The 23,772-nt window shown below is 41.6% G+C and overlaps 1 protein-coding gene across 6 annotated transcripts in view; it reads right to left on the reverse strand.

The window, feature by feature from the left end:
* HACD4 (3-hydroxyacyl-CoA dehydratase 4) overlaps positions 1-5,694 on the reverse strand; it is a 29,484-nt gene extending 23,790 nt beyond the window's left edge. For 2 of the 6 annotated variants that reach the window (XM_053924819.1, XM_053924804.1), the window contains exons 1-3: positions 5,130-5,262; positions 3,674-3,777; positions 955-1,082 (exon numbers count right to left, since the gene is read on the reverse strand). In XM_053924819.1, coding sequence (XP_053780794.1) covers positions 955-1,082; positions 3,674-3,777; positions 5,130-5,167 — 270 coding nt within the window. In that variant the 5' untranslated portion in view covers positions 5,168-5,262. Of the gene's footprint in view, positions 1-954; positions 1,083-3,673; positions 3,778-4,976; positions 5,089-5,129; positions 5,263-5,435 lie in introns of those variants that run through there. The other 4 variants (XM_024558320.3, XM_045193705.2, XM_045193707.3 and 1 more) reach the window with 3 other exon arrangements.
* Between the last annotated feature and the right edge of the window lie 18,078 nt (positions 5,695-23,772).

Consider the following 23,772-nt stretch of genomic DNA (forward strand, 5'->3'; position numbering starts at 1 on the left):
GCCCCTCCCATCCCTTTCCCCTCTGAAAGAAACTTTGTAAAAAATTAAATTTGTAGGTGGTAACATTGGTTCATAACATTATATAATTTTTAGGTGTACAAGATTATAATTCAACATCTGGGACTAATATTCAGAATATATGAAGAACTCACATAACTCAACAACAACAACAAAAAATCCAATCTGATTAAAAATTGGAAAAAGAATCTGACTAGACTCTTCCCAGGAAGACATACGAACATAGAAAAATATGGCCAACAGACATATGAAAAAATGCTTAATTTCACTAGTTATAAGGGAAATGCAAACCAAAACCACAGTAAGATAACACCTCACACTCACTACGATAGCTGTTATCAAAAAGACAAGAAATAAAAAGTGTTGGCAAGAATGTGGGAAAAGGGGAACCCTCATACACCGCTGGTGGGAACGCAGATTGGTGCAGCCTCTATGGAAAACAGTGCAGAGGTTTGTCAAAAAATTAATAGATTTTTAAAAATCATCTACTCTTTACCAGGTATTGTGTGTGGTGTCCTTTCCCCGCAACAGCCCACTGCCTGTGGGCGACAGGGTCCCACAACACAGGAAGAGGAGCCAGGAATCACACCCGGGCCTGGATGGCTCCACCCCTGTGCCTCTCCTCAGTCCTCTCCTGCGGGGGGCACTGGCAGAGTCAGAGTGCGCAGTGGCTGTGAAATCCCCTTCCAGGAGAGGAGCGCGCAGTTCTGCACAGAGCGACAAGCTCCATTGCCCTGAACGTTTCCGACTGGCTCTTCTAACGGCGCAGTGTTTGAGGATGGGTAGTTTTCTCGTGGAAGTCTATGTATGAGTCACTGGGGTCTTCGGTATGCAAGCACTGGCCTTTTAATGGCCATAAAGTCAAGAAAGGCTATAAATAAAACAAGTTCAGTGTGAAACAGATTCAAAAATAGTAACAACATGATTAAAACCTACCTGCAGGAACCTAGGAAGAAGATGGCTTGTTTCAATGCCAACATATATGTGCAGCAACTCCAAGAGGGAGATGGATTGGCAAAGTCTCATCACAAGTCCAATAGCATAAAAAGTGTCAACCATTGAATCTGTGTCCAGTGAATTAAAAATACAGATAGAGTAAGTAAAACCTACAGCACAACCCACATCTCCATAGCACTTTTAAATAAAATTGAGATGTACCCCCGTTTTCATTGGGCATGTGAGAAATTCCCTGGATCACTACATCATTAAGAGTATGCAACTGAAGAAATCAGTTCATATCACAGTATATTTTAATTGCTCCTCTTCCAAAAAGAAGTAAAAACTTGAAAAAGAAGGCTCCATGTCCAAAGCTATAGCACTTATTCCCCATTTATGAGAATATAAAACAATTGCTGAACAAAACCCAATAGAATCTAGACTACATCAAACATAAACACATTGGAGCCCTGGCTGGGTGGCTCAGTTGGTTGGAGTGTCGTTCCATAAACCAAAATGTTGCAGGTTCAATCCCCAGTCAGGGCCCATAGCTAGGTTTCAGGTTCAATACCCAGGGTCAGGGTCAGGGTGCCTACGGAGGCAACCAAATGATGTTTCTCTCTCACGTCAATGTTTCTCTTTCCCCCACTCTCTCTCTCTTAAAAATGAAATCAATAAACATGTCCTCAGGTGAGGATTAGAAAGTGTAAACAGGCTGGAGGTGAGCTCATTACAGAAGCTATGCTCACAGCTTTTCCACTGACAAGAAAATGACAGATGAGAAAAATAAGATTTCAGAGAAGCTTTACAGAAATGATATTAATGATGCCATGGTATCACATAACAGCTTATGTGTATCTAGTACGTGTGTCCTCTACATACTTAGTGTTCTCTGGATTTTTGTCAGTTTTTTAATTAAGTTTATTTTGGTGACAACATCAGCTTCAGGTGTACATCTCTATAATATGACATCGGTATACTCTGTTGTGCGCCCACCACCTGAAATCTAATCTCCTGTCACCATGTATTTGGTCCCCTTTACCCTCTTCACCCTCCCCCACCCCTTGAAACACCAGAACTTGGACCTCCGGTGGGGGCTTTTGGAGTCCGCATTGCAGAGGGCCCAAATGAAAAACTGAATTTGGAGAGAGCTGAAGTGGGAGGGAAAAAAAATGTTCCTCTGAAGAGGACAAATATGTTGGTTTAAATTTTAAAATGAAATCTTTCCAAATCAAGAAATATCTAAGGAAGACTATGCTCTCTTTACTGCCTAGTGATCCTAAGTTACCATGGAGCACTAAGGGTTCCTCCTCTCAGCAGCTGTTTGTGGACACTGTTAATATCATCCCCACTTCACAGGTGAGTTCTGAGGCCAAGACCCTCTGTGCTCTCACCCAGTGGCCTGCACTTGGTCTGACAGAGCATTGTCAATTACACAGCTCCATGAAGGAGGAAGGGAGCAGGTGTTGCTGGTTCAGGTCATCAGCTTACTATAAGCTGCTAACTTAATTTATACATTGGTTCAAGAATTATACTGAAACCCCACTTAGTCATTTTCAGTCTGCCTTCCATATGAATAGGTTATGTTTCTTTAATAAGTAGCTTTTATAATTACAACAGTAGGATAAAATTAAGAAATAAATACACTGTTGACTAAAGCAATTTTTCCCATTGGAAAGGCCAGGTCGCAAAGGAGTTCATGGCTCGTGACTCGTGCTGTGCATGACCTGTGATATGCCCACAAAGCCACAGCCAACTTCCAAGGCCTAGAAGTGGCTTGTTTGTTTTTTCTAAAAATACAAAGGAAGTTTTCCCATCGCCTGTGTTTTGCGCTGCTTGCAGACTCCCAACACAGCTGAAATTCAAGCCTGAGTTTGTACCCTTGGAGGTTCTTAACAAAGACAAGAATTTTTCTATAGATTTGCAGTAAGAAGAAAGCAGCATAAAATAGTCCAGGATAACTCAAAAGTTGATTAATTTCCTGATGATACAGAAGTCTGAATTGATGAGCACAGCATGACCTTTCACAGATATATTCCATGTGTTTGTGTTTTAGCTGAAACCAGCATTTGCTCAAATTGTCGAGTCACTCAACAGTTGTAAACTGTGATGACACCATGTGGGGATGGGACATGAAAAGAATGTTATTTTGACAGTCTTTTAGTGACTCCTTTTTTTGAAAATTGACATGTTATTTAAAATCTTTACTTTTTAGGAAACTGGAAGAAGCTTATAACTTAAACCATTAATGCCAATTTCCATAGAAGTGATGAGTCACCTACAAAGCGTGTCATTTTCTTAGGGACACATTAACCAGTAGCCTACCTGGGCACTTAAAAATAATGGAAAAATTTGGTTAATTCCTAATTTCTCTGCACAAAATATTGTACCTACTGGAATTTACACGTTTCCTCAAAACATACCAAATCTGCCAACGTTCAGTCCAATACCAAGAGGGAAGAGAGAAATGGTATCAGTGCCATGTCTACATTTTCAGGGGGAAGCCAGACCCCTTTGCCTCATCTTATCTTACCTACCGGCTTCTCCAGAAAGGCTTTGTTTTTTGTACTAAGCAAGAAGCATGGTTTCTGAAAAACGTGGTAACTAAATTTAGAGGAGTGAAGAGTATTAGGTAAAGTTCATAGAAGTTAAAAATTAATAGAATCAAGACTAGGTGGAAACAAGGAAAAAAGTAAAAAGAAGTGTTTTAGAGTTTTACCTTTTCCAAATGAAAAGAACCTGACTGTCATATTTGTAAATATCCATGAGTGGCCACAGAACTGGATTAAGTAGTAGATGAAAAGATAGTCATTCTTCCTGCACCTATAAATACAGAAAAATCCATTAAACACTGCCTCTACAATTATCCTTCCAGCATAAAAAACATCTTTGAATTAACCTCCTGGTCAACCAGAGCAAACAAGAAAATTATTCTCTACCAGTCTTTTATTTGGTTACCCCTCTAATGCACATCAGGTTTTGAAAAAACCATAACATACACCTTCCTCTAATGAGTATCCTAAATTGCTTAAAGCCAAATGTAGTTCTATTTCAAAATCCACCTCATCTTTGATAAACTTCTAACCTTGCTGCTCGCCAACAGATAAAAGTAAGCGTTGCAAAGACTGAATTTTTTTTTTGGGGGGGGGCATGGGGAAGGGGTTGATGTACTCAATATGTGTTGTAAGTGCAGGACTTGAGAGAGAGCTGGTTTACAGTTCCCAAAGGGGAGGAGCGATGGCGGCATCCCCCAACGCTGGGTAATTCAGTCATTGGACATACCTGCCTTTAGAATGCATTGTGTGATTAGGGTATCTCTCCACTGCCTCCTGTTTTGCAAGGGCAGATGTTTCCTTCATCAGACACACATAGAAGGCAGTTTAGTGGCTCAGGCCGGAAAAGGGAAGTCGAGCTGGGTTTAAAAAAGGGTTGCTGGAGAGATGACTAAGAGATGATTGACAGATATGCCTTTGAGGGAGTCCAGCCAAGCACCGCCTGAAGTGTTCCCGGGGGTTCAGAAGGGTAGTGGGAGTGGCCCTGCCAGTGTAGACAGGGTTTTCTCCTAGCTGGGGAAGTGAAACCTCTGAAAAGTAAGGCTGGAAAGTAGACACAGTGTAGCTTTATGATTTTACTCAGGCACCCTACAAATGCCACAAGCTACTGACGGGGTAGGGCAGAGGAATCCCTTAAACCACCATCAGAATCACTTGGAGTCTCGGTTAAACATACAGTCCCCGAGCCTTACCACTGAATGAGTTTTTCTGGAACTGCGCCCTGAACATACACATTCAGTAGGTGTTTCGGCCTCAGGTAGATCTAAAATTCACCCTGCTACGCGAAGTCGGAGAAAGTCAAGGGAACGGCGCCGGGGGTGGGGGGGAGGGAAGGGAAGGACTGGCAAAGAGCGAACAAAATGAAGGGGTGGCCGCCCCGCCTGTCCTTCCTATTTCCTCATCTGTAAAATGAGGGAAATAACGGAGCCTTCTTCCCAGAGTTATCGAGAGAATTAAACTAGCTAATACCTGGTCAAGAGCTCAGGGATGTGCGGGGCACAGGGTTGCATTGATCAGCGCCCGCCAGTGCCTCTGCCCAGACGCTGATGGGGTGGGGAGACCTCGCCCCGGCGGCCCCTCCTCCCGCACACTCTCCCCTCCGGCCCCGGCCGAGCGCCCTACCTGGGCTGCAGCCAGGCGGGCAGCGCCTTGGGCCCCATGGGCCGCCTCCGCCAGGGCCTCCAGCGCCGTCGGGAGAAGGAGCGCCGCGGGGACTTCGGGAGGGGCAGCCCCGCGGCTGGGTGCGGAAGGGCGGGGCCTCTCTACATTCAGCAATTTACAAAAAAAAAAAAAGCCCAAGGTTGTGCAACGGGCACGCGAAGCAAACCAAGTTCCTCAAGTTCCTGCAGCGGCGGCAACGCGCTGCACCACGAACGACCCCCTCCTCCGGGTGCAGGCTACGCCAGCCTGGCAGCGGCCCGAACTTACCCACTTACCCCCGCGTTCGCCGCAGGTTCACGCAGCCGTTTACAGGGCGTCCTAGTCTCAGAGTCGAGACTCCGTTGCAGCCTCGTGGAAATTAACGGGCCCTCCCACCTGGCCTTCAAAAGCGAGCAATCCCGCCACCCCAAAGCTTCTCGGGGGCGTGCGGCCCAGGTGCGCGCCTCCCTTATAACCCTCACCGGCACCGCGGTCCAGCGAGGAAGTTTAGGGCCACACCTCCGCTAACACCTCCCTTTCAGCTAATGGGCCTCATTCCTCCAGGATCAGGCATCCGTGACCTCACATTTCCCCTGGGTTCTCACTGATGTTCGCACCCACTTTGACGTCTCTTGCGTCTTCATCTCCTTATCCTACGCCCACTATCCAGAAAACCTTCTCCAGTTCGCTCAGCCCTATGGTATCACTTCATGCTCAGATGACCCACCTCCTAATTTGCTGATAAGATCCAGACCATCTTCCAGGTTGTATGCCCTCTAAGGGGAACGTTCCAAAAAAAAATTTTTAATGCTAAAAATTAAAATAAAGAACAAATAGCCAAGAAAGCACTAGCAAGAAAGTGGGACGATACCACCTGATTTGGGGAGTTGGAAGGTAGTACCCCCATTTTACCTAAAGGAAAGTTGAGGCTTTGAAAAAAACGACTGTGGCAGCATTAGAAGTTCAAGGTCGTTTAGTTGTGGTTTTTCCCCCCATTAGACCATAGACCTCTCTCTCATAGTTCATTCTGACCTCTCACCTCTCCAATTGTCTGCACTTCCCCCCACCCCGACCCTCTGTCAGAGGTGCACCCCTCCCCTGCATTTACCAGTTTCTTCTGGAAGTCATTCCATCAGCTATTTCCCACTCGCTGCCCATTCCTCCATCTTCATCCTCTCTCCTCTTCACTGGCTTTCACCACAGTTTAGCAACACACTCAAATCTCTCCTGCCCTAGAGTTAAACATTATATTCTTACTGCTTCTCTCTTGATAAAATTTTCTCTCTCCTTTTTCTCAGAACTCCCAGACCACCTTTCACTTGTTGCTCTCTTCCTGTTCCATCGCACCTTACAGTCTGACTTTCCTCCCCAACACTCCCGAACCTGCTCTCAGGGAACTGCCTTAGTTTCCGCCCCAGGTCTCCATCCATCCTGTACTCAGTGTATAGATGACCCCACACAGTCCTTGCTTTGGGAAGCATTTAATCTAAAGGGGAAACTGATACCCAAGCAAGCCCTGGAGGCTGACCTGTCCTCAATGTCATCCGTGCTCAGGACAATTAGAAAAGAAAGTCCTGGGTGTGGGGGGAAGGGAGAGGGCAGAAAGTGTGCCCAGAGGAAGTGACACTTTATCATCAAGCGCAGACCCTGCAGCTACATCCTCAGTCTCCTCCCTTTACCCCAACAACTCTGCATATTCTACTGCTCTTGCTTCTCTCTCTCTCTCTCCTTCTCCCTCTCTCTCTCCCTCCCCCCTCTGTTCTTCCTCTGTAGATGGGTCCCTTCTGTTCTATTCCCTCAAAGGTCTGCCCTAGGAAATCTTTTTCATTTGCCACCATCTGAACAAACAACTACCATCCATTGTGTCCACACATGTAGACGTCGGCTTATCACATCTCCAGCCCCTAATTTTTAATGAACACCAGCTCTGCCTTTCAACAGTATCTGGATATTTCCTGCATGAAAATCCTATTCCAACTTCCAACTGAACCTATTTAAAATAAGCATACTGTATTTATTCCAAAATCATTGCCTTATTTCCCACAGGAAGACAAGCATTTTCTTAGTCGTTCAGTTTTAAAATTTGGGAGTCATCATTAAGTTTCCCTCTTCAGTCAAATTCTATGGCTCCCATCCTTTCAAGATCCCCTACTGATCACAAGTGTTCCATTTCCATCCCTTACAACCCAGAACCTGGGCAAAAAACCAATACCCCCCCAAAATACTCCTCTTTTGCCCAGGCCAAGTAGCTTAGTTGGTTAGAGCGTCATCCCCATATGCCAAGGTTGTGGGTTCAAACCCTGGTCAGGGCACATGCAAGAATCAACCAATAAATACATAAATAAGTGGAACAACAACAAAAAATGATGTCTCTCTCTCTCTCTAAGAAAAATCAATCATTAAAAATGCTCATTTTTGCTTGCTAGACAAAGAACAAACTACAAACAAAAAACCTTCCAAATCAAGGAAGTAGGGGATTCTACCTTGTTTTTCAAGAAATAAGTACAGGAGAGAGTTATGAGAGAATGTTTTTGACAGAAAGTGAAACTGTCCCTTTCCCTTGGCAGCGCCCCAGGGCAGGTCCTCCACAGGTGCTGCCACCAGGACCTAGACAGCCTCCACCGGCCTCCCCACCTCCCGTCTCTCCTCCTACCCCGATGACCACACCGTCCTGATCCAGCCATCCGCCTGGTCGAGGTCCTTTGCTAGTTCCCTGTTGTCCGCTACAATGACATCTCATCTTGCCCTCCAGCTTGTCACATGCTGACATCTTGTACCACTCTACCCCACCCATGACAGCAACCTGCCATTCCATGGCCACACAGGCATCTCTGGCCATCATGCCTCTACAAAACTTTTCGCTTCTACCTTGAATTTCTTTTCTACCTCCTTCCCTTCTCGCAGCCCAGTGTTTTCTGGTCAGAGTTCTATCATTTAAAAAAGCCCTTCCCAGGCCTTCCTCTGGAAGGTATACCAGGCTGATGCATAGTCTATGATGGCATTCACTTTAAGGTGTTTTTATTATGGTTCTTGCTTACCCAACTAGATTACAGATTCCCAGAGGGCCCTACCTATTTATTACTAACGGTAAGAATTTCACAAGTTTTAACTTCTTTAACCAAAGTTTCTTTTGTCAAAACTACGTAATTGTTGGAACAATTAAATACAAAAATGTACAGGTGAAAACATGGAAAGGCACCCAGTACGGTGCTTGGCATGACGGGTGTCTGTAATTGTACTGAGTGAAGGGATGAAACTCAGTATGAGATTTTCCTCTCCCACAATTTTAACCAAAACCAAACAAAACTTTCAGTGACACTTACATTATGTTATATGTATAGTAAACTTTCAATTATCTACTTGTGCAGAAGAAGTCAGAGGCCACGACAGTTCAAATAACTAAAAATTAATAAACTCTTGTCTTTGAAAGGAATTTTAATATTATTTGAACATGTGAGTCTTGTTTTCCTTGGGCAAATGTTTAAATGTGTTTTTATGCCTACGAACACCGGTTGGGAGAGTAAAGCCTTGAAACATTTTATGGCAGTAACAGAATGGCTGAAGACTTAAAAATATATATACAAAAAGTGATAAAGTATGTATTTCACAGTGATCTTCAGAGAAATTAAATCCAATGGTTGAATACTCTAACTTGGGATACTTATGCATCTACCAGCCAGCATCGCATTTTTTGCATTGCTTTCCCTCCCCCGCCTTGGCTATCTTATTTTTGAACACCAATACTTCATGTGATATTCACCGAGAGCGAAGAAGACTCAGGTAAGTGCCCCATTTCCCACTTTTTCTTCCATTAGCCACAAATGGCTCTATAAGGAACCAGTTATTCTCCGATAACTTTCAATTCTAGATTTACTTTTTTATTTCAACTACTGGAATTTTCAGCGATCACAGCCCCTCCCTCTCCCCACTCCCAACCCCACAGTGCAGATTGGAAATGTCGCCGGCTGCTAGACCCATACAGGACCCGAGAGAGGATGTTGTTCAATCTCCTTACTTCACAGGCACCAAAAAGCTGGTTAAAAGTGGGTTGAGATCTCTTTCCACAGGACTGTGCAAAGTTTCATTTGTATTTTCCCCTTATCTTGCCTTGCTCAGGAATTAGTCATAAATAGTCACTTAGGGTTATCTTTGACTAGGCGTCCTCTCGACCTCTATTGTCATTCTTTTCTAGCTGATCCAAAGCATTGCTCCTACTTCCCCATTTACTATTCCATTCAGAAGATCAGACCCTGGGCTTGAACACCTGTCTTGTTGCATCATCATTGCCCAATCTATCCTCTATGCTATTCCAAAGCAATTGTGTCCAAGTGTGTAATCGGTTCTTTCGACAAAGCAGGAGCCATTTTTAAATCTGTTTTCTATGCCATGGGCTCTCCCCTCTTGCAGTTTACATGATTACACTATTGACTATTAGCTATATGCTCATTCCAGTGCTTCTATCCATAATCTCACTTAATCCTCAGAGCAACCCCATGATGTAGGAACTGTGCTTACCTGATTTTATAGATGAGGAAGAAAGCTCAGGGCAGTTAACTATCTTGACCAAGATCCACTCAACTAGTACTTGGTGGAACTGAGATTAGAACTTCATTCTGACTTCAGATATTGAATTCTTAATCACTATGCTATATTAACTTGTTTCATATGATCAGTGTTTGAAAGTTCTGGTTTTCTTTCTATCACATGTAATAGAGTCAAAAGGTAACACTGTATGTAAAACCTGAAACTACAAAAATTCTAGAAGAAAAGACAGGAGAAAATCTTTGAGGGCTTGGGTTAGGCAGAGATTCCTTTGATAGGACCCTAGATATTTCACAGAGACTTCCTAGATAGTTATCAAAACAAATGTGTCTTAGATACTTCTGATCTTCGAAAGACACTTTTAAGAGGATAAAACCAACGAGGTATAGATGAGGAGAACATATTTATGAAGCACATAACTAACAAAGAACTTGTATGCAGATACATAAATAACTCTCAAAACTCAATAATAGAACAAATAACCTAATTAAAAAACAGTCAAATAATTTGAAGATAAACTTTATCAAGGAAAATACACAGATAGCAAGAACTTGAAATGATACTCAACACAATTAGTCCTTAGGGAAATATTAATTAACACCATAGTGAGATATTTCTACATATATATGAGAATATCTAAAATTAAAAACACTCACCATATCAAGTGTCAGAGGCATGTGGTACAACTGGAACTCCCCCACACAACTTTATCTGTAACAACCAAAACTTAGAAACAACCCAAATGGCCATCAACAGATGAATGGCTAAACAAATTGAGGCATATTTATACAATAGGACACTTATTCAGCAATAAGAAGGGATGAACTACTGGTACAAGCAATAACATGGCTGAAACTCAAAATAATTATGTTAAGTGTAAGAGCGGGGTCAAAGAGTGTACTATTATATGTGACCCCATGTGTATAAAATCCTAGAAAATGGAAACTAATTTATGGTGACAGAAAGCAGATAAGTGTTGCCTGCTACTGGGTGGAGGAGAGAAGTGACAGAAAGGAAGGATTGCCAGAGGGCATGAGTGATGGATCTGTTGTTCATTGTCTCTTTTTCTTAAAGATCTTATTTATTTATTTCTAGACAGAGGGGAAGGGAAGGAGAAAGAGAGGGAGAGAAACATCAATGTGTGGTTGCCTCTTGCCCGAAACACAGGCATGTGCCCTGACTGGGAATCGAACTGGTGAACCCCTGGTTCACAGGTGGGCACTCAATCCACTGAGCCACACCAGCCAGGGCTGTTGTTCATTGTCTTAATTGTGGTGAGTTTCAGAGGCGTATACTATCTTGAAACTTACCACATTTAAATATGTGCAATTTATTATATGCCAGTAACACTGATAACACTGCTAAAATTCAGTTACACTAATATTTTTAATGTAGTTTTTTGATTGTTTACTTTAAAACAACTGTTTTATTCTTGTTTATGAACCCACACCCCATTGATTATCAAGGGAAACAATACAAAATGAAATTTGCCAAGAAAAGGAACTTGATGTTCTTCTTTCAGTCTCTGAATTAACGTTTTTTTCTCCAAGGCACCTTGGTGTATGGGAATATTCTCACAACCTTAGGTGGTGAAGAGTGGGCTTCACCTGCACACACAGGCCCTTGGGTTGTCATTTAGTACCTGTAGACTCTTGTGGAGAAGCTGTGTCCTACTGGAGCCTCTACGTTAGATGTGTCCTCACTAAACCTGTGGAGGCTAAACCGGTCCCGCCCTTACGATTACAGGCCCCGCCCCCATTGCCTTTTGTCTTCTACCCTGCCCTGACAGCCTTCTTTTCTACTCTCAAGGCCTCTGCGGGTCCGCCATCTTCCATCTTTTCCTTAACTTCCTTGGGGGGGGGGGTGCTGGGGGTTCTTGTGGAAACTTCTGGAACAAGCTGTGGTAAATAAGACTCATTTTTTCAGCCTATCCAGGTAGGCCCCTCCCTCTCTTTCCCACGTCGTGTTGGACGAGGCACTGTGGAATGGCAAGCTGCTCTAAGGGCTGCAGGTTTTCCCGCATCCACCTGAGAAAGGAGGACAGTAAACCTAAGGCTGCTGATTCCTCTGTGTCGCTCAGGATGTTTCTACCACCAACTTTGCAGCAGCGCTGGGACTAGATGGGGCTAGCAGTCACCTACCATGCAGAACTTGAGGTGTTTTCCTTTCAGGCTGCCAACACTGAGAGGGAGTGAGGGAGAGAAAACAGTGACTTTTGCTCTAGATCTTGTCCTTCTACAGCTTCCTCTTTTAAGAATGTCTTTCCTTCCGTCCTAGAAACCTCCCCACTAGTTCTCTAGGCAGGTGTGTCTTCTCTTACTGTCAAATACTAAGTTTTCTGTCCCTATGTCTTATTCTAAAACTCAATCCACAGCTCTCCAAGTTTTGCTATCATAAAAAGGAGTCTTTGTAGAATTTAGAAATTCCTTTTACTCCTGAAACAAAATTTGACTCTCAAAACCATTGCCTCAGTAGGAACCAAAGAGTCTACTTTGATAGGTAAAAGCTGAGCATGGATTGAACCCTTCCATTCCTCTGCAGTCTTACTACACCCAGCCCACGTCTCCTGAGGCAAAAGGATGCCTCGGGCAGGCCAGCAAGAAGGGCAAAGAGAAACACATTAGTGTATTGCAAAATGTTACCCGTTACATGTAGTTAAGATTTTATTTAAATTCACATACAGTGTTCATTTGTATATATTTTTGTTCAATGTCATTGCTTATGAAAGCTACTTTTCTTAGCTTAATTCACTTTATAAACTATTTAGAGGACTCACAGGAAACCAAATAAATGTGGTAATTTTTAAGTTTTAATTTTGTAATGATGGAAACATTATTTGGGTGCAGATATAAATGTAGATAAAAAAGATCATTTTTATATTGATCTCATTAGCTAAAAGGATTGTCTTATATTCAAATGACTTTTAAAGTCAGAGTTGCTTGTTTGTGTTTTAAGGTAAGAAGTTTTTTAAAATGAATTAAGCTTTGAGAATTTAAGACTTTGTAGTTGTATGATATATACAGAGTCAAGAAGCAAAATTGCAACATTTTACAAATTTTTTTAATAGGGAAACTTACAAAACAAAAAAGATTAAGTCAAAATAAACAATCGACCAAATGATGGTATTAATAATTATAATAATGATGACGATAGCTAATTATGTCAAGGGTTGACTGTTGCTAGTCTCTATTTTAGACACAATATGTGAATTAAGCTGCAATGGATATACTATTATCTTTTCATTTTACAGATGAGGAGACTAGAACACATATAATTTAAGTGAGTTACCCAGGGTTAACCCTGCTAGCAAACAGTAATGGTATGATTTGAACTTAGGTTGACTCAAATAATTGAACCCAGCCTTTACACACATATTTGTTTTTTAAAATTCTGGATTAATACCTTTGCCTCAGAACTCTAGAAGGTGCTCCCTTTATAAATGGAGCGTTGACTAGTCTATACACCAATCTAAAATTCCAACCTGTGTTTCCGATGATATACTTTCCCCTCCAACCTAATTTAATTGCATCTGAAGCTGTTCGGATACCCATCTGTCAGCATTCCATTTTCTGAGGCAACTGTCACATTAAGGCAGTTGAATCTGTCACCCTCAAGTCATGCTAACATGCAACTAACAGGCCCCTCTCACTTGACTGTGCCCCCCACTCCAGCTGTTGCCTTCTCTCCCTCCTTCCTTTCATAGCCCAGTTGCATGCTTTTCAGATCCCCCTCCCTTGGTTCTCTCCTTCACTTGACATTGTCAACCACTTCCTGCTTCTTTAAGCCCTCTGGGCTCTATTGTCCTCATCCTCTGTCCTATCTCCTACCCCCCCTCGGGTCTTTCTCATTTCAGGCTCTACATTGACCATAACCCACAGTGATGATTATTGTTTTTGTGCATCTGCTTCATCACACCTTGAGCTTTCCGAGCACAGGAATCTTTGCGTCCACCTCCCCGCCCTGGAACCTGGCACAACACTAGCTGAAGAGTCCTCATGAATTGTGTTTAATGTTATTTGAAATAGCTACCATTGAGAATATTGGCAGGTAACCCCAAAAAGACTCCTTAGGGATGGTAAAGAATCCAATTCCAGGAAAATCATGCATTTTGCGATCTAGGGAAGTTTTTCTCCACATGTGGGAGACTGTGGGTTTAGAGACCCAGGGGAAGAATGCTGTGGAGGAGAAGTGATTAAATTTGTTCAAGAAAAGGAAAAGAAATACTGTCTTGAGCAGGACTGTGGGAAGGACACTAGGGAACACAAAGGAGAGGAAGTATCCTCAATTCTCAGTTCTGCTCCTCCTGGGCTTTAAGGTTCCTCCGCTCAGAAAACAAATTTGCTCCAAATTTTCTTTGACATCAGAAATATTCTAGCAGGAAAAGTATTAGCTCTTCCCCAAACCTACTACCATATTTTGCCGTGTATAATGCGCACTTTTTTGCCCAAGTTTTTGAGGGAAAAGTAAGGGTGCACATTATACACGGGTACTATTAATTCCATATATATATGAATGTTTTTAATTCTTTTATTTATGCTTATGCATTAAAAGTGTAACTCTAGAAAGCAATAATGATATCTGTATGCAAAATAAGACCCTGGAATATGATCATTGGTTTTGTTGCTAAACATAAATAAATAAAAATTTGAATTAAAAAATTAAAATAAACTTTTTCCTGAAAGTTTGGGCCAAAAAAACGTGGGTGTGCAATATACACAGGAGTGCATTATACATGCCAAAATATGCCATTATACATGCCAATATACAAGTATGTTGATCTTTGGTGTTTAGGCATTTAGCACTTTTGGCTTTGGTGATCTGAGAGCTACTTCAAACTGTGATTGATTTTCAGATGCATGTGATCTCACTGAACTGTACCCGCCTGTGGGGAGGCTGCAGTGCTATGTAAGGGGAGCTTCCCGAGGTGCCTCAGCCTCACAGGGTGTCTGCAGCGCTGGATGGACCTGCCCCTGGTGGGTAGGTAGGGAGAACCCACCGTGGCGGTGTTTGCGCATGGCCGAGGGTCATGCAATCCTCCCACATGTCTGCGTGTATTTTAAAAGAAGGTAACACTAATGGATGATGAACTGAGGAGAAAAAAATCTTTGCAATCATAACTAAACTCTAATGATGTATTGTCAAAAGTATATTAAGTATTTTTTCCAAAAAACATATGAATACCATGGTCAAGTTAGAATTAGGACCAATGAGACCTTTGGGGTAAGATATTCATTCATTTAAGCTCCAGTTTCCTTACCTGTGAAGTAATCGTTTCAACCTCACAGCACTGCGGTGGGAATAAACTTAGTGTTGTTGAAGCTGTTTGTGTCTGTGCGTGTGCTCACACGTGCACACAGGCACATGTACACTTAAAACAGTGCCTGGCACACTGTTATGGCTGAAATTCAATGAGTTACTCATGAAAATACATAATTTACAAGTACGACACACCCACTTCTGCGCTAAAATATTTTTGCTACTAATCAATAGCCATGGAAATATTAACTCTTTTCTCATGTAACAGGTATCATCCCATCCTGATAGACTGTGGTGGAATAAAGATCCTCTGTCTTAAACTAAAGCAGTAATTTTTAAAAAAGTAAACATGTTTAGTCAATTAGATTTTGTTACTATTTTTAAAAATCTAAGTGACAAATAATGTACAAATAGTTTCTTGAATTGATTCGAAATGTATTTTTGGTAGGAGATTTAAGGTTCACATTGTATCTAATATTTTACCAATTATTTCTCTGTACATTATCTCATATGCTCTTGCTAACAAGCCGAAAGGGTAGATACTATTGATGTGGTTTTAGACTTAAGGAAACTGAGCCTCAGAGGGATTAAGTGACTGTACTGTCGCATAGCAAATGGCGGTCAAGACCTGGTACTTACTGTGAGCTGGATTTCCTGACCCAAGCCACGTGCTCATTCCTCGTCACTCTGCCTCTGCCTGCTGTGATCAGTCCCTGGGTTGGAAACTTCAATGTATTTAGGGGCATGCCCCTGTGATTTAGTCTTAGTTACTAGAATGAAGAACTTCGTCAATACCGTAAACTCTTTTTTAGCCAACATCCAAAGACAGATATCTAAATGTTGCTATGAATACATTTATATTTCTGTGAAAATTAATTTCCAAAGTATGGATTCTGAGACACTCTAGGTAGAATTCAAAAATAACTTCTGAAATAATATTTTTTTAAGGGAGGGAGTTATATTTTTTATTTTTGAAGTATTTTTTATTGATTATGCTATTACAGTAGTTCCATGCTTTTCGCCCCTTTATCACCCTCTGCCTTGTACCCCTCCCTCAAGCATTACCCCCCTTAGTTCATGTCCATGGGTTGTACATGTAAGTTCTTTGGCTTCGCCATTTCCTATTCTATTCTTAACCTTCCCCTGTCTATTTTGTGCCTACAAATTATGCTTCTTATTCCCTGTACCTTCCCCCCCTTTCCTCTCCCCCTCCCCATTGATAACCCTCCATGTGATCTCCATTTCTGTGATTCTGTTCCTGTTCTACTTGTTTGCTTAGTATTTATTTTTGTTTTGGTTTAGGTTCAGTTGTTGATAGTTGTGAATTTGTTGTCATTTTACTGTTCATAGTTTTGATCTTCTTTTTCATAGATAAGTCCCTTTAATATTTCATATAATAAGGGTTTGGTGATGACGAACTCCTTTAATTTGACATTATCTGGGAAGCACTTTATCTGCCCTTCCATTCTAAATGAGAGCTTTGCTGGATAGAGTACTCTTGGATGTAGGTCCTTGCCTTTCATGACTTTGAATACTTCTGTCCAGCCCCTTCTTGCCTGCAAGGTTTCTTTTGAGAAATCAGCTGATAGTCTTATGGGAACTCCTTTGTAGGTAACTGCCTCCTTTTCTCTTGATGTTTTTAAGATTCTCTCCTTCTCTTTAATCTTGGCTAATGTAATTATGATGTGCCTTGGTGTGTTCCTCCTTGGGTCCAACTTCTTTGGGACTCTCTGAGCTTCCTGGACTTCCTGGAAGTCTATTTCCTTTGCCAGATTGGGGAAGTTCTCCATTATTTTTTCAAATAGGTTTTCAATTTCTTGCTCTTCCTCTTTGCCTTCTGGCACCCCTATGATTCGGATGTTGGAATGTTTAAAGTTGTCCTGGAGGTTCCTAATCCTCTCCTCATTTTTTTTGAGTTCTTGTTTCTTCCTTTTGTTCTGGCTGAATGTTTATTTCTTCATTCTGTTCCAAATTGTTGATTTGAGTCTTGGTTTCCTTCCCTTCACTATTGGTTCCCTGTATATTTTTCTTTATTTCGCTTTGCATAGCCTTCACTTCTTCCTTTATTTTATGGTCATACTCAATCATTTCTGTGAGCATCCTGACTACCAGTGTTTTGAACTCTGCATCTGACAGGTTGGCTAATCTCCTCATTGCTAAGTTCTTTTTCTGGAGTTTTGATCTGGTTCTTTCATTTGGGCCATATTTCTTTGTCTCGGCGCACCTGTTAGGTTGTAAGGGGCAGAGCCTTAGGTATTTGCCAGGATGGGGCAACCCACTTTTCTGGTGTTGTGATGCAATATGTGGAGGAGGGGTCAGAGAGGAAACAATGCCATTTGCTTGGCTCTCTCCCTGCTTTCAGTCACTTTCTTTGCTACCCACAAGTGGATTGTGCCCTTTCAGGTGCTGATTCCCTGGTGGGTGGGCTTGTAGGGTCCTGTGGGCTCCTCCAACAAATTCTCTTGTGAGGCTGGGAGTTTCTCCCACTGCTGCAATCCCCAAATGTCTTTTCAGCCAGAGGTTTTGAGGCTTTAGGTTCTTGTTCTGGAATCCTGGGTTGCATGGTGTAATCCTGGGTTAGTCTCGATTCCCAGTTGTTCCTCCTGGCTTATACACACACAAATGTGGGATATCCTGGTCCGCCAGCTGCTGCCTCCTCTCACATCCTCACAGCCTCAGCTTCCCATCTCCAGCCCTCCTACCAGTTTGGATGAATGTTTCTTTAACTCTTTGGTGTTGGACTTCCATACAGTCAGATTTTCTGGCAGTTCTGGTTGTTTTTTGTTTTTAAATTGGTTGTTATCTTTCTTTTGGTTGTACAAGGAAATGGAGCATATCTACCTATGCCTCCATCTTGTCCAGAAACCTCTGAAATCATATTTTTTAAAATATCAAATTATTGTTATTTTTATTTTACTGCTATATTTTATTGTAGTTTAATTCTTATATCTTATAAACCCATGTGTGGTATGTATTCTCTATTAAACTCACTGGAAAATAAACAAAAGCTTTCAGAAGCTTTAAAAATTTCCATGAAGTGTTTCTAAGGCTGCACACATATTTGGATGTGACACAGGAGAGGTGTTAAGTCTTAATTTAGCAGCATGAACATTTGAAAGGTGGAAGCACTAAGAGATCACAAAAACCAGTTGATTACTCCCACAAATACTATCTAAGTATTTGATACTTAAATACTATTTAAGTAGTAGGCTTTTCTGAGAAACTCTGTTTTTCTCTGCACTCAGAAACAAGGTCAGGAAGATGCATCCTCTCTCCCAGGGGGTGTGTGAGATAAGCAAATGGAAAGCTGCTTGCTGGAACATGGGAAGCATGAGACTCTGGGACAAGGTCGTGATCAACGTGAGGTAACCAATGGCTGTGAGGTGAGTTGGGCCACTGAGCCGCATGAGCCAAGGTGACTATATCAGTTTCACAGGGCTGCTATAACCAAGTACCACAAACCAGGTGAGTTAAAACAGTAGAAATTTATTCTCTCAGTTCTAGAGGCTAGAAATCCAAAATTGAGGTGTTGGCAGGGCCACATTCTTTCTGAAGATGGTAGAGGAAGATCCTTCACTGCCTCTTCCTAGCTTCTGGTGGCTCCTAGCATTCCTTGACATTTTTTTCTCTAATCTTTGTCTGAGGATATGTTTATTCATTTTTAGAGAGAAGAGGGAAGGTGGTGGTTAGAGAGAGAGAGAGAAACATTCATTGGTCTCCTTCCTTATGAGCTCCAACCGGAGATCAAACCTGCAACCTAGGTATGTGCCCTGACCTGGAATAGAACCCCCAACTTTTTGGTGCACAGGATGATACTCCAACCTACTGGGGCACCCAGTCAGGACTCCTTAACCTTCTCTAACTTGTAGATACTTTGCTCTATTTCTGCCTTGCCTTCATATAACATTCTCCTCTGTGTATTTGTGCCCAAACTTCCCTGAATAAATTGTGAGATTGAGAATGTGACCCCAAGCTTCACCTAGACTGAAGACAACACTGAATAAACACATATTGATGACTTATACCTTATCACTCATGGGCTTAGGTGAAGGACAGGAGATCTAAGAAGGGGAGTGACCATCTCCCAGGGCTCTCTGCACTTTTTGGTGGGGGAGCGCTGGTAGGAGTGCGGCTCAGGAATCCCTGCCCCATCTTTCTTTCTTTCCCTCACTTTCCTTTCCCACCATCATCTTTCTCCCATGCTTTTCTTTGTTCTCTCTCTCTTTTGGAATCATGTATAACATCCAAAATAGAAGATGGGCATGTTCAGAATTGCGATAACGGCTGGGGTGGAAGATGTGTTTCTGTTCCACCTCAAGTTTAGGACTTACTGAGAACTGGAATTGCCAGATTTTTCATCACTGCCACAATCTTCTGTATCACCTAATAGTCCCACTATCCAGTCACTCTTTCCTTCTACCTTGTGAGATGATCCTAAAGATAGTTTAAGATAACTATTTTCTCTGTCAAATGAAGCAGTCTGGAGATTATGCTTTGAGCAAGGTTATGAGAATACTGAATTTAGAAGATATTAATTATAAAAATGAACTAAAAAACAGAATACATTAAATTTTAAAATAATGTTACATATATATCATCAAATATATCAAAATTTTACTAATAAATAATTAATTTTAATAAACAAATCTTTAAGTTAATATATGCAAATGATAAAAATAATTGTATCACTTCAGAAAATTGACTGAAAATATTATTCTAAGTCATAAAAAGAAAAAGAAAACATTTCTTAGAAATATCAAACTGATTTGAGGAAACATCTAAGATAATACTAGCAATCAGCTTCAAATTAGTTCTGTTTCTGACCTTGAAGTCTCTTTGCAAGCTGCTCCAGGAACAGAAAATGTCTTTGGATTTCCACACACGTGGCCGGCCTCCCAGGCACAGTGGCTGTAAGTTAGGTCTTGCAAATAGTCACAGGTGACTTGGAAATAAGTCTCTGTCCCAAGTCCAATATTCCCCTTTTGTGAGGGCAAATGTCCCTCCCATATCCCTGCTCCAGATCCAACCCTGTCTTTTTCATTTGCTGATAAAGTCCACTTAGGCGCCTCTAAACTGCTTTCATTCCAGAACGACTGAGACACATCCAGGCTGAAAGTGTTGAAGATCTGCTGCAGATTTCTTGGACGGCGGTGAAAGCACTTTCTTTGGAAACTGGCCAATTTTTGAAACCCAGAGGAATCTGAAGTTGCTTCTGTCCTTTACACATCTCAGAGGGAATTTTCCTTCCAGGTTTTCTAATTGTAAAATCTCCCAGTCGCCCTTTCTTTTTTGTAAGTGGCAATCCCGGGAGCAGGCAGTAGCGACAGGAAGCAGCACGTAGGCCCAGTCTGGCAAGCCCGGCTGATCACGGGGAGCCCCTTCACAGTGCTACTCCTCCTTGGAGAGCGCTTGGGTGTGGGTCGCCTCTGACTAACTGGATCCCACAGCTCCGAATTTACACATCTGTGGGAATTTTGTTTTTTCATGACATTTCAGGGTCCCCCACTTTCTCATGGTTTTCCACTTTTTGTTTACTACTTATAAATAATAAAAAAGCGCTATATTGTCTTTGGACAGCAATATGCACATTCAATTTAAGAATTATGATGGATATAAACTCTTTCTTATGAAAGACCAACAATCAGTTAAGTGACAACAAAGCTGGAAATGTTCTTGCCTTATTTGTATTTTCTATGCATAGCCTATAATGGCTTTCCGTCAACCAGGTATGCTGCTTGTCCTTATTCCAGTCAAGGATGACCCTGTCAGGAGAAAATGCTTCTTTAGATAGTTGGTATGGTTTTCAAGGCTCTTAGCTAATTGTACACTATCACAAATTTGCATTGCAAAGTTCTTTTCTTGTGATTATGTACATTGAGATTTTTGTTAGTTTTTTTTTTTTCCTGGCAAAATCAGAATTGTAGAATGTGTGAAGATTGTCTTTGGTCTTCCATCTACCCATTTAGTTGTGCTCGCCTCACTTCTACTCACACTGTTCCTCCTTTCCTCACTAAACAGTGAGGCGGAGTTATGAAGAATGCCAGTGCTGAGGATGGGCTGCCTGGGCTTGGACCAGACTTACAGCCTTAGGTAGCTAATTTAGCTCTCTGGGCCTCAGTCTTCGCTTATCCACTTAAATGACTTTGGACAGCGGCTCACACCCTGTCAGTGTTCAATGTTAGCTGCTTTTATTATCAAGCACTACCCACTCTCTGATGGCTGCCATGACCCCCCATGTGCTATGAACTCATAAAAGACTCAATTGCTAACAGTCCCCACTTCTTCTAATTTTATTGAAGGTTGACCACGTATAGTCCACTATGTTAAGTATGAGGCACATAAAAACAACAAAGAAAAGAAGGTAGGACCCCGGCCTTCAAAATGTTTATATAGAGACATTTTAAAAAGATTAGGAAAAGAACAACGGATTCTAGTAGTGTGGTAATGGCCATAAAATATAATATAGTGTGATGAGTAATAAAAAATGTCCGCTGAAAATTCTAGAAGGAGTGTTATTCTTTGGAACGGGACAGGTAGTGAGGAGCCATGGACAGCCTTGGCTAGTAGTCTGTTTACAGGAGAAGACTTGGAGAATACTGGCGAGGCAGAGAGAACGGTATTGGCAAAGGCATGGAATGGCCTGCATTGGAAAGGCGTAGAGAGGTCTATGGCGAGAGTGAAGATGAACAGTGCTCAGGACCTGGAGATGAGTCCAGAAATAATTTCTTAAAGCAGAACGTGGCCCCAAACTTCACTTAGACTTACTTCACACAACTTTTGCAAGTGTAATTGCTGAGTTATCTGGTTCATATGGATTTAAATATTTTCCTGTCTTCAACATATAGTGATGAAAAACACACCTTCCACCTGAGAACCACATCGTACTCAACTCAGTCGCATTTGCTAGCATTTGCTCTAGTTAGGGTTTATTGGGGCAAAACCTCAGTTCATATTGGTACAAAAATGTCTCTATTTCTAGGAAGCACATCAATAAATGTTTGTTGAAGTAGTTGAATAATAGATTGAGTTAAGTAACAGATTACTTATTCTTCAATTACACTTTACATTCAATATTATTGTGTATTAGTTTCAGCTGTACATCATAGCGGCTACACAGTCATGCTTTACAGAGTAGTCCCCCCAATATTTCAAGTACCCACCTGGCCCCATACACAGTTATTCTGATATTGTTGACTCTATTCCCTGTGCTGTAATTTACATCTCTGTCACTATTCTGTAGCTACCAATTTGTACTTTTTCATTCCCTCCCCTTTTTTTACCCAGCCCACCAAATACCCTCACCTCTGTCAACTCTCAGTCTGTTCTCTGTATCTATGAGTCTGTTTTCATTTTGTTTGTTTATTTTGTTCATCAGTTTCCACATGTTAGTGGAATTATATGGTATTTGTCTTCCTGTGTATGACTTACATCACTTAGCATGATGCCCTCTGGGTTCATCCGTGCTGTCACAAAGGGAAGACTTCACTCTGGTCTGGTGGAGTAGTGTTCCATTGCGTGTATGCGCCACTGCTTTGAAAGGACAGCCCACTGAATAGAAGAAGATATTTGCCAATGATAAGTCTAATGAGGGGTTAATATCCAAAATGTATAAAGAACTCAAACAACTCAACACCAGAAAAACAAAAAGCCCAGTTAAAAAGTGGGAAGAAGACCTGAATAGACATTTTCAAAGATCAATTTTCAATTTTTCTAGCAAATGAGCTTTAAAAATGCTATTACTATATTAGCCCAATAACTGAGCTAAATAATTTTTATTTCCTTGGCCTACTCTTTATTTTTCTTTCTCTTTCTTTTATTGTAAGCCATGTTGCCTTTAAAAAAACACTGTACAACCTAAGGGGGGAAATATAGGTGAAGCACAAAGGACTACATTAAATATTCCTTAGTCTGCATTTAATGGGTTTCTTTTCACTTTACTGAGGCATAATTGACAAGTAAAAAATTGTCAGATATTGAGTGCTCAGAACATGATAATGTGATATATGCATATAAAATGAAAAGATTATGTAGATTTAATATTGGTCTTCCTCTGAACTAAGTTTTGAGTCAATTATCTGACAGTTTTGAATAACGTTTCTGGCCTTTTACCCAATCAGAGAGAATCTCTCTTTATGCTGTGTCTGCTTGTTTTTCTGTCTCTATCTGTGTTTTGCATTCAATCTTTTCAGGCCTAGTTAATATATTCCTACTTCTATATACATCTTTATGTTTCCACAGGTATCAAAAATCCTGCATGAGATATCTAAAAGCCAAATCATTCCCTGAACTATAGATTCCCAGGCAGGAAAACCAGGCAATGCCTGGGCAGTGCCTGTCCAGTCCGGTAGCTGAAGGAAAGGGGCTCAAGGGAGAAAGACAGGAGGCCCTGGCCCCATGCTGCTATCAACACACCACCTAGAACCAGACCTCCTGGGTTCGAACCTACCTATACTTGAGAGTCTCATGACCTCCTGTGCTGGCTAATCTTATGTGTTTGTTATCTTAACTGGGCTAAGAAATGCCCAGAAAGCTGGTAAAACATTATTTCTGGGTATGTCTATTAAAATGTTTTCTGAAGAGATTAGAATTTGTATCAGAAGACTGAGTAGAGAAGATGGCCCTCAATGTGGGCCAATCATCCAATCTATTGAGGGCCTGAATAAAACAAAAAGGTGGAGGAAGGGCAAATTCTCTCTGATGGACACATCCATCTTCTCCTTCCTTTGGACATCTAGCTAGTATTCCTGACTCTAGAGCTTTTGGATTCCTCCCTTCCTCCCACCCGCATTCATAAGTTTTTGCACTCATGCTGAATTATAGCGCCAGC

Source organism: Desmodus rotundus, chromosome 1 (genome assembly GCF_022682495.2).
Source record: "Desmodus rotundus isolate HL8 chromosome 1, HLdesRot8A.1, whole genome shotgun sequence".
Lineage (NCBI taxonomy): Eukaryota > Metazoa > Chordata > Mammalia > Chiroptera > Phyllostomidae > Desmodus > Desmodus rotundus.